Here is a 12181-nt window from a genome sequence, read left to right on the forward strand (position 1 = left end):
ACATGACACCTATATATTTGGGCAATTGTTTTATACCTTATAGAAAACAACATGCATGTATTTGTGGCCAATGCAGAACACAGTAGTGCATAATGTTATTTTCAACACACGGGAATTGGGGTAATGAATTGTGGGCACCAATTGACAATGAAGGGCACTGCATAATACACCAAATGGGCAAAGTATGAACCCTTAAAGGGCCAGTACTTCATTGCCATGGTAAAGTTGAGACTCAATAGCAAGCAGCTTATCATACCAAGATTTTTAAAGCTTACTACACAGGTTGCAGTCTGACAATACAATCATTATAAGTTTTATTAAAATGTAATATCAGGAGTTTATTGAATTGCTTGACCAACATGTAAACCAGACAGGTATTACACGGCTGCTGCTTGATCTACATTAAACATTGGGCTCTGCTGCACGGTGAGACTGTGATTAAATTTGATCTTCCTGTGCAGGTGTGAAATCAGAATTCCAGGCATGTGCAGTATGGCGGGCAGAAAATCAGGTTGTACTGCGCAGGCACGGGACTCTGGTTTCTTCCACCTGTGCAGTAGGGCTGGCAGGCATTCATCTACTGGGTCTTACGCAAATTTCGCACCTACGCGTAGGGCCGTCAAAGCTTGGCGGCCCCAGTTTAGGTGATGATATGGAAGCTGCCATGTCTTTTTTATATTCATATTCTTTCTTGAATAATAATAGGCCTTCCACCTGTAAAGATAATACCACCATAGCAGCTCCCTTCTATGTAACCTAACAGATTACCTAGAAGGAGATTTTTGCTTCCAGTTTCTATTATTAGATTTAGATTAAAGGATAGATTTTAGATGGAGACAATAAGAATACAGAAGCTACCATTCACTGCAGTCCTATTTTTCATAATCCAGGGTGCCATCTTCTTCTTTCCTTAATGTGGAACCAAAGTTTTACTTTTAAGTTTCTATCATCAGGTCGGTATTGCAGAAAGAAACAGACAATGTCACTTCTGCAATAATGCCTGATTGCTCCCGGTTTCTGAAATCAAAGCTGCACCTGCTCAGTTTCAGCTTTGATTGCCAGAGAATCCCAGCATGCGGGAGTTATGTCATCCCGGCCCAGCCAATCAGTATGGCCATAGATCACCTGGAAGAGAAGAAAGATGGCAGCACCCTGTGCTGGAATTTGGGAACCCACAGGATTCCTTTAAGGTCAAAGCACTATACCATCAACTTACTTTTTAATGTAAAAAAAAAAAAAAAAGTAAGACAACATTCTGTAGTTCCAGATATCTTCCTTTTCTTGTCCAGCTCTGGTGGTCATAACGTCTGTAGAATATGGTAGTTGTACAATAATGTATCAGTGCTGTGAGCCCAGCCCAGGTGTGATGATAAAATCCAAGGAGCGAATCCGGTAGATGCAACCAGATGGTCACTTGTACTCCATAACCACATTGATGGTTTGGTATGGGCTATTTTATTATTTTGAAGTAGAATCGGGGAAATAGTCAGCACTAGCTCTTATTTCAACTGGGTTTGGGGAGCTGGTAAGGATGCAAGGTTTGCGGCTCTTTATTTGAGATTAATGTCGAGAGTGTTTTAGGGTTGGCTATGACAATCTATTCTTCTACCAGGCCAGGATTTGGAGGTGACTCTTGAGCACCTGGCTAAGCGGGATAAATTTGGATTTCACTACCAAGAGAGTTGTTGGAGATTGGGATAATACCTGAGTGCAGGTGTTGTACAGCCTGGGGTGGCCCACCTGGGTCTGCAAACCATCTCAGTAGACACTAGAAAGAGCTAACTAGGCAACTTCACATTCAGGACCTGAAATATGGCACCATTGTTACAAGCAAGAGTCAAGGAGTGAAGAAAACCTTTGTATCCTGATACTTGGAATGCAATACTGACATTATATATATATCTAAAACATTCCATGTATTTCCTTAAGAAAGACAACACACAACTATAGTGCAGTCATTTTTTATTCTGACTTTGTCTTACAAGTTGCTTTGCGAATTAAACAAACATAAGGCAATAGTGATGAAGCAGCCTATGAGATAAGCCAAGATTTCCTCTTTCAAACACTACTTCCTGTTAAAGGTGTCATCATTCTTTACAAAATTGAAGGCAGCCATTATGATTCTATGACATAAAAAAAAAATAATAGTGCTTGCTGTAGATTTTAGGCGCACTTGTGACCCAGATCCCTATTTCATTCAGCATTCCTTCATCTTCACCATACAATCTGTGAATTGCTTCCAGCAGACTATAGCAACATAGAGAAACTTCGTACCTTGCAATAAATAATAAATCATACATAGAGAAGCATAAATGTCCCAGCTCCTGCGCACAGGGAACTACCAGCAAGCAGAAGTTTGGTTAAGTGCAATGTCTTACATTGAACATCTAAAGCAGCCACTGATACAATGGCGTTTGTCGGTTGTTCTAGCAACTGTTAACGCAACATGACAAAACATAAAACACATTTGTAAACTTGAATGAATTTAAGATTTGGACCTGTTTGCAGGTAGAATGGTTGCAAGCTGTGCTTTTTATATTTAATATAATTGCAGAATAGGAATTATACTGGATCGTAATAAATCTGAAAGGGATTCTTGTTTTCTTCTGGTCTGGATTGTTAGGTAAATATGAACTAGAGATTAGAGAAAAATAAAAAATGGGAACACATGAGAGACTGGAGAGCTGTTTGTGAGTCTTTGATTGAGCAAATTTAGGCTAGGTACACACGTGCAATGCTTTAGATCTGATAATCGGCTCAGGGCTGATATCGGATGAGAATCTTGCGTGTGTACAGTGCTCAACGTCCATCTTCTGATTGATGGGGAGGGAACACAGCGGCGTGCCGCTCTGTCGTACAGCACTCGTTCATGCTTCGTGCAGTCATTTGTCATTGGAAAGGATCATGAAAGATAATGACAATTATTGCACATGTGTACCTAGCCTTAGTCTTGGAAAGGCATAGAGCTTTGGTTTTCCAGGAAGGTGGCAATCAAGATATTCTCTTTGCTCTACTATTAGTCTGGAAAAACCAAAAATGATTGCTGTATGGCAATCCTAGCTACTTGTAGTGTAGTATATAGATTCTCACATAACAAAATGTTATTCCTGCTAGACTTGCAAATAAAAAAAGCGAGGGGGAACATAGGTAAAGTATCCAATCAGAAGCTTGCTTTCATCTAGCTAAATTCTCATTTTATGTCTTCACCTGTCCAGAGAGACCATTAGAACCAAATCTCTCTATTCCTCTTATTTCCTCAATTGTCTCTTTTTTTTGGTTTTATGTTTAGACTTCTATATTAAAGTATTATTTACCCATCAAAAGTGTTTTAATACATTAAACCTTTCATCCAACTTTTACCTGATTCATTTCTTACATAAAAACAAGCATTAGGAAAAGCAGTGGGGAAATAAAGAACTGATGGGTTTAAGCTTTTTTTTGCATAATATTTTTGGTTCACAAAACTGGGGGAATGTATTAGCTTATATAGCAATGTAAAAGGCTTTATACTGCATATAAACTCTAACCAGAAGGTAAATGGGCCCTTCAATAGTGGAGCTTTATACTAACCTGGGGTAAACGGGCCGTTCATTATTCGAGCTTTATATTACCCTGGGGTAAATGGGCTCCTATTAATGGAGCACTACACGAGCTCCTATTACTGGAGCTTTATACTTAACCAGAGGGTAAATGGGCCTTTCAATAATGAAGCTTTATACTAACCAGGGGGTAAATGGGCCCTTCAATAATGGAGCTTTATACTACCCCACGGTAAATGGGCTCTTCATTAGTGGAGCTTTATACTAACCAGGGGGTAAATGGGCCCTTCAATATTGGAGCTTTATACTAAACCTGGAGTAAATGGGTCCTTCAATAATGGAGCTTTATACTAATGTGGGGTAAATGGGCCCTTCAATAATGGAGCTTTATATGACCTCAGGGTAAATGGCCTCCTCAATAATAGAGCTTTATATGACCCCAGGGTAAATGGGCCCTTCATTAATGGAGTTAATCTATACCTTAATTTGTGTGATTTATGCAATTACATGATAACAGTACTAACCAGACAGTGCTGGGGAGACAACAGAAGAGATAGTAATGCATGAATTAAAAAAGAATAAGCTTCTGAATACAGAACAGCAAAGATGAGATGTATATCCCAGCTTGTGTAAAAATGACATTGGCATCGGGCTATATTCTAAGCGTATAGAAAATGTTTTGTACTTATAGCCAAGGCTTAGGGGCACAGATGATCCGAAGTGAACACATTGAGAATAAATGGAAGTAGATAAAAAGAAATATTATTAATAAGCAAAATGTATCAAATATATTAAATAAGCAGCTTATATAATTTGGTTTGCATTATGCGTACATGCTTCAGGCTCCTCCTGTCTTCTATAGCGTGCTGGAGGCGATCTACTTGTGGCTCTGGCCATTGGTTATCAGATTGTGGCTGCAGCTCAACCTCATTGGGTGTTGTGACCAATTTATACAAAATGGCACGGGATGGCGTTCAGCTCAGAAAAAGAATGTCATCTAGAAGTTTAGAGGAAGATTGTCAGCTAGCTCAAGAAGCTCAGAGGACCTTTTGTATGGGACAGTGCCAGATATAAGGTAAGTGATGGAAGCTGAGCTGTTTTTAAGGTTCCTGCAAGATTCTAACACATAATATGAAATACTAAAGCAGCTTTTCTTGACCTTTTTTAACATGGGGGAACCCCTTCTATAATTATTATATCCACAGCTCATAGTATATTAGTGTGGTGACCAGTGGGATAAATTCCTCTTACATTGCTGGCCATTGGGAACAACCTTACAGCCAAGAAGATCATTGGAGTCACTTAATCTGACCTGAGAGGTACAAATATCTCAATCCCTCAATCTCAGGAGGAACTCAGAATGGCTGAGAAACACTGCTAAAGCGATATTCTGGGAACTCTGAGCAACCCATAAGCTCTTTTTAGTCTAAAAGGGCTATAAATGTATCTGAAGTTTAATTTCAAGGACCAGATCTCTGATACTTATAAAGCAAGGAACTGTTCTAAGTAAGTCCACCTGCCATATAAAGTCTTCTAGCTGACTTTGGACCAAACCATTTCCCTCATTCTATAGAATAAATACTATTTGCTTTCTTTTGCAACATCCTTCTATGTATTCTGCAACATTTCTATGTCCAAATAGGGTTTCTCATTTCTGTTGAATGAGTTTGATGAGCTTTGGTTGGATTGTATTTACTGTTGCTTTGACACAAATTCCAATTGGATTTACCACCTCTGAGGACAGAAAGAGGGCTGAGAACACAACTCCAAAGAAGATGATTTTATGGAAGTGAACAAAAGACCAGTAGATAAATATTAGCTTGTCAAATTAACTGAGTCTTCAATTTTCAAAACTTCTTTTCGATTCATATGAGGATTATATTTATAACAAACGGTCCTCTAAACTAGCAGCCGCCAACCGGTGGTCCACGAGAAACATTTGGTGGTCCACAAGAAAAATTTGGTGGTCCGCGGCTCTGGTTCCCGCTGGGAGGGCACACCGTCCAGAGCCACAGACCATGTCCCTTGTATGGATCGCAGGCTGGCGGGCTTTGGACACAACCCACCCACTCTCCCATTGCAGGCTCAGATCTGTGATGGGAAAGTTGGCAGGTCTCTGGCATCATGACATCCCTTAGGGGGAATTTTCTTCCTCTTTGAGTGACACATGGCTCCCTGCGCATGCACAGTCTGGAGCTGGTAAATTTACTTGTCTGTGGGTCCAAAAAGGTTGGGGACCACTGCTCTAAACTGCCCTGCTACATCTCTATAAAACACTCAACCACCACCCGACGCCAAAACCCCTTGAATTTAAATAGGTAAAAAGGAAATCTGTGGATACCTCCAATAAAAAGTATTTAGATTCCTCTAGGGAAGGAAAGCGTCATTACACAAATGGTAGGGGTAGTCAGGGCGGGGTTTGCTCCTCCATTAGGTCTTCTCAGCTCTGGATCCCTACCCTGGATCTCCTCATTACTCCCCCTACAACTCTGGCTGATCACTGAGTTCCCTTTTTCTTTAATTTGTCATCATTGCCCATCTTGACAAAACAGATTTGAGTGTTTTATGGGTCACAGGAAACAACTAGAAGGTAGAAGATAGAAGGGTGGAAATCTAACTATCAGGGTCTCAGAGAACTTTAACAAGCCATTGTGGGGTCCAAACCTAAAATGGCTAATACATTGGCCCATTAACATTGTCTTTTGTGAAATCTGTCCTACAGTTCAGAAGATTGGTTTTGTCAATTAAACACAATGCAGATGCAGGGTTCAACCTAGGGTGGGAAGAAATAATAGGCGGGTGGAAGCCTCTGTATTGTGACCTAGCTCTTCAGTAACCACTCAAAAACAAACGGGTGGTTATTGAAATGTGCCAGGTGGTGCGCCCGGCTAAAAGGAGCCGGGGAGAAGACTGCAGATGACAGTTAAAAAGCCGAAGCAGAAAATGGAAGAGCAGCAATTTAGTGAATCGGCAGGCTACATTTCTATACTGGTGGACTGGTTCAGCTACCATGTAGGCCAATGATGTCTCCACTATATGGCACCACTACCCAGAGCACCAAGCAAACATTACCCAGACAGGAGGAGCCAGTCTTGCCATGGCAATACTAGTACTAGTCTGTGCCTTTAAGCCAATATGCAGATTTCCCTATTCAGGTATAATACATTATAAATATATACAAGAGCACATAGTACATCATTTAAATAACTCTAGGGATAATAGTGCTCCGTACCTCTATCTACATGACTGCTTCATTGGTTACAACGCTATGAAAATATAGCGAATACTACAAATATATACAAATTTCCAGCCTGAGACCAGGTCACGCAGGTTGGCAACAAGGAAATGTTAGCTGAGCTTTGTAATAGGTAAAACCATCTCCCACTTTCATGGGAATTTAACATTCTTGTTTCATGCAACATCATTGGGGATGAGTGCTTGTTCTTCCCCCACATTATTCACAAAGCAGGAGGCGGCAATAATTCAAAGGAATTTGATACCCAAATTTTTTTAAACTGGGTGGGAAGAAATTGTAGGTGGGTGGCAGCCCCTGTATTATGAACTCCCAAAAACAGCCGGATGGTTACTGAAAAGTTCCGGGTGGTACGCCCAACTAAAAGGTGCTGGGGAGAACACTGCCAGATATATGGTGGCTGGTTGAGCAAGTGGTCGTGAGATTTAAGTATTGATTATACATCATTATTACCTTCCTTTATCAGTAATCATGACATTTATTGTGGCTGTTGTGTTTCATAGTGCTAGAATTAGCCATCCGGATATCCATACTGCAGTGCAGGAACCACTTTATCTAGACAGAACCCCAGGACATCAATTCTCTGGAGGCCTTAGCCAGGGATAATTCCAGCCAACCTTGAATGGATTTCTTGATCATTTGCTATTAGTTGGCAAGTGTTCAGATGCATTCTATGTTTACTGCATCCCCCAGGTTTTCCCATGATCTATCTGTCTTAGAGAGCTTTAATAAATCAGACCCAATTTTCAGGCTGCAAATCTGCTCTTACAGAGTATTATCAGTGCCGGCCTACTTATCCTCCTATATCAATCACTTTCTTTATTTATTTGTTGCATTGCTGGAACATTCAATTATTAAGTTGCAGCTAATGAAATGTTTGGCCTACTGAACATTCCAACCTGCCTGAAAGTGAGAGATGGTTTTATAACACTGAGGTATTTCCTACTAAAGAACCTCAAAAAATACTATTTTTTTTTAATTTTTTGCATACCTCTGGCCTAGTTATACGTGAAAAAGCATTTGTTAAAGTGCGAGGCGCTCCATGCAAACGGCTGAAACAAAAAAGGAACAAGTATATGTGGTAATAAGTAATACATTCAGACATAGGCAGGCATATTAATGGTACCATTAAAAGGATGATAAAATGGTACCACTGCCATCAATGCAAGTTGTACACTGAGCTTTTTTTGGTCTGATGCATTGATTTTGGGGGATGTTACTCTCCCCTTTTAAGGTTATATGGTCATTTTAGGCCTTAAAAAACATTCTTAGGCCTTCATTATTAAAAATAAAAGATAACATAACACAGTGTCAACATCATTTTGTGTCCTGAAGTAAAATGGAAAATAGTGCGCAGCTGATCATGTGATCAATTTTTGGCAAACTGCATTTGACCTCAGAGCCCAAAATTGCTTCCCTGTGGTCAAGCATACCACTACTTCTTGTACAATTCATGGACTACAGAGTCCACACACCCACTTATTTTTCTCCATTCTTTTACCAGAAAGCACACAGTATTTAGTTCATTTACACTAATACTTGAAAGGAGCTTTGTCTGTTATTCCCACCAGGATGGGGTTTCTTGCATTGCAACATAAAGAAATAAAAATACTTTTTGACAAAGGTGCAACTGTTACAAAATGACCCTCAAGTGCAGATCAGGAGGATAAGCGGGTCTTGCGTGGTTGACGATGTGTCTTGTAAACTCAGATGTAGTATTAAGGCAAGCAAACCTTGGTACCTTGTGCCAATCAGAACAGTGAAATCTTATCCACACATTACAAGTTCCTCTATGTAACCGCTTCAGTCTCTCTTCATAAAGAGTTTTTGCCCTCTAAGTGCTAAGTGAGAGTCTACCTCACCTCACCTTTCAAAAGCATATATGTATATCCCAGCCAAATACAATTCTGCTTCCCTTTTTATTTTTACCTGGCCACATGCTCAGGCTTTAGTATCGCTACAGTGCTAAAGGGAATTAGAAGCTCTTGCAGCACCCTGAATAATCTAGGGACCCTCAAGGACTGTTGTACTATTCCAGGACTGACCAGCATGTCCTTTGAAATTCTCTGGTCCCTTTTGAAAGCACCATCAATACGTTGCAAGGAGCTTCTCCTGACACTGGCTGGACATCAGCGTACTTCTTTGGTCCTTCATATTGCTTCAATATTACAGGCTGCTTCTTGTAGATCAGTGTTTCCCAGCTCTAAAGTGAATCAACAAAACAGGTTCCTGGACAGCCAGCTGCCATTGACAAAGAACAAGCCACCAGGGCTGTAATACACACTTCCATGCCGAGTGCCACCAGGGCACCTTAACATGGTTTCATTACAAGCCGCTAGGGCTTAGACTGGAATACATGTAAATCTTTTAAACCACCAGGGCTTAAGGAAGGTGAGATTCAGAGCTTTGAGAGCCCCCAGGGCACAAAGCTTCTGAACCAAGGAAGGCAAACCGTGTTTGTTGATGTCCAGCTTGGAAACACTGATTAGTTCAATGGCCCTAAATCTGCAAGGGCCAACAACAAGAGAGCCATTCAAGAGTCTAAACAAAATATTCCTGTTCTCCAGATGATACAGAATCAATAACTGGAGTTATATCCAGAAGTAATCCCAACACTGCAAAAAGTTCCATAAAGGGGTCATCAACTGCTCAGAGCCCACATTGAGGGTTGTCCACTAACTGACACTGGGGTGAACTCTGTTGTGGGCCCGCATGGACTTTTTCCGTTTGGTCTGAGAAGAAATAGATAACTGCATAGGGATGAGTGCTGGTTCTTCTGCCACTACCTTGTCAACTGTGATGACTTTGCTCGCTGCACTGTTATCTAGTGCCTGAGAAACTGTGGATGGTCGTGGAGCCAGAGGGTTCTTGCTGACTCTGGGGTAGGGTTCTGACTTAGAACTTCTGCTCTGTGTTGTGGTGAAGCTCCGGTTCAGACCTGTACTCACTTCTGTGGTGCATAATAATTTTTGTGTTGAAGATTTTATATGTTTTCTTCTCCTGGCCATTCTTTCCCGTACTTCTTTTAGGTTTCGCTCAATTTGATAGACCTCTTCTGTGGCGTTGTTGACTACATCAAACTGAGACAACAGGGTTTCCAGCACAGGCAGCAATCTCTGCATATTAGCATCAACCTCTGCTCTTTCCCTGGTGCTCATGGCACTTAAAGTGTCCAGTTGGCTGGAGATGGTGGAAAAGGATGAAGCAGAGGAGGTGTCAGAAGCGGCACTGGGAGTGGAACCTCTAAGTGACTTTGTATCGCTTGAGGAACGTGAAGGAAGAGGCTCCATACCTTCAAACCTCACCTTGTGACGAAACTGCAAGACAAAATGGGAAAGAATTAAGAATTATGACCTTATTAGCTTGGGTGTCATCAAGAGTTTTCAGATAACGCAAAGTAATTTTATTATACTTCGCTTTATGTACCTCTTTCACTTTGCTGACACCCATCCATATCCGCAATCTCCTGAGAAAAAGTTCCACCATTTCATAATCCTGCAGCTCGAATGCCGGTCTGAACATGTCCAGCCGAACCTGACGGTAACTGTTGACCAAGACGGCTGCAAAGAACCTCACAAGAATCCAAAGTTCTAGGACTTGGTAGCTCACAAAGTAAAGGCGTTGTATGCAGGAGGAATACGGAAAAGGGATTTTCAGACTGAAAGCACCACGAGCCACCGCAAAAAGTGAGAGAATGCTGGAGCCGAAACTGTGAAAATTCTCCCAGGAGGAGGAAAAAAGCTGTAGGAGAAAAACAAATGCATTAATATATGAGAACATTATTACTATTTGAACATTTTAGCAAACATTTATTATTCTTTTGTAAAATGTATCTAAAATATTTTGACATACTATATAAGTAGAAGCAAAAAAAAATATATATTTTAGGTAGATCCAGAATCGTATAAATTGCTCTAAGCCAATCTGTTCAGCAAATATTGCAGTTTTTGCTGAGAACTAGACTGAGAAACGTTTACAGGTAGTCCCCGAGTTATGGACATCTGACATACGGACAACTCCTAGATATGAACAGGGGATTTCCTGCTAGCTCGTGTGCAAAATGGAAGCTTGATGGGTGAAGGCGGGCGGTTTAAATGACTTGCAGAAGAAATCTTTTGCTAAACACAGCTGAGGTTGTGGGTGATCTTAAGAGCTGAGCTGTAACATCTTGTAACTCTTTAAAGACCAAGACAAACTTTGCAGTTGTTTCTTTTCGCATATCAAAGTAGTTTGCTCCAGAAGTTAATAAATGTCTAGGCTTCATAAACATTTTATTTTTTTCTTTGTTTGTGATTAACTCACAGTGAGGATTTTTTACAGTAACTGACACCACCATGCCTAATATTATGTTAAGACAAACATCTGTCCTAATTGCATTTATTAAAATAATGTACCTGTTTCGACTTACATACAAATTCAACTTAAGAACAAACCTACAGTCCCTATCTTATATGTTATCCGGGAAATACCTGTATTGGATTTTTTTAGTTACTTACCAGAAATCCTAGTTGAGCGTATACCAGTATCAGTCCTAATACTGCCCCGGCCGCAGCACACAGCTCCTTCATAGACAGACTCAATGTCTTCCCAAACATGGACCACTCTCGGATGAATCTGAGCTGCTGAGCGGCCTGGAAAAAGCACAATAAGTAACAGCATTTTTATTCTTTTTCATAATAAGCTTAGATATGATGATGTATCATTATTATGCAAACAATTAACTACAACATGTCTATGGCATTTATAATTTCAGAAAGGTGACCATGGTCTATCAATAGTTTTTTCCATTTTAGCTGCCTGCCTGATAAGGGTTTTCTTCCGGTATCACGTATCGAAAGGCATTCCAAGGGGTTTTTATTTCAATATGGCAAATTATCAGAGAAGCTTGTTTTAGTTTATATCAATGATTTCAGTTGCACTTAAAGCTAAATTTGAACAAGGGAGTCCTCATCCTCTACCTAAGGGATCCTGAACATTTCCAACCAAAGGACAAGTTCACAATTCTTCACATTTTAAAAGGGCAATTTTTCTGTGACTATTCAGAGGAGAAAATTCCTTGGATGGGTTGGCAGAAGAGGAATGCAGTGCCTTGTTATTGTACTCAGTGGAAGGAATAATATCGTTTAGTTGATAATAGTGGGATTAATAGTGTCTTCTCCCTGGTATGAGTGCGGGAGTCCCATCATTGGTATCAGTGCAAGAATTAGTCCCATCACTGGTATTAGTGTGAGGAATATTATCACATTTTTGGTGTCAGACGTAGAAATAGTGACTCAGGGTGATTGAAAGTAGAAGGCTGCATCTATGCCATAGGCAGCAGTTCAAAGACCACCGCTTTAGTGAATTGTCCCAATAACTAACAAACTAAATGGCCCTAATAATTATCATA

The 12181-nt window shown here is 40.4% G+C and overlaps 1 protein-coding gene across 1 annotated transcript in view; it reads right to left on the reverse strand.

The window, feature by feature from the left end:
- Positions 1 to 1945: 1945 nt before the first annotated feature.
- The window catches only part of PKD1 (polycystin 1, transient receptor potential channel interacting), a 113111-nt gene continuing 102875 nt past the window's right edge, over positions 1946 to 12181 (reverse strand). Inside the window, 3 exon segments of the mRNA XM_072416999.1 lie at positions 1946 to 10109; positions 10219 to 10533; positions 11289 to 11423. Of these exon segments, the coding sequence (XP_072273100.1) occupies positions 9468 to 10109; positions 10219 to 10533; positions 11289 to 11423 (1092 nt within the window). The 3' untranslated portion in view covers positions 1946 to 9467.

This window comes from Pyxicephalus adspersus, chromosome 7, assembly GCF_032062135.1.
Source record: "Pyxicephalus adspersus chromosome 7, UCB_Pads_2.0, whole genome shotgun sequence".
NCBI classification, from domain to species: Eukaryota; Metazoa; Chordata; class Amphibia; order Anura; family Pyxicephalidae; genus Pyxicephalus; species Pyxicephalus adspersus.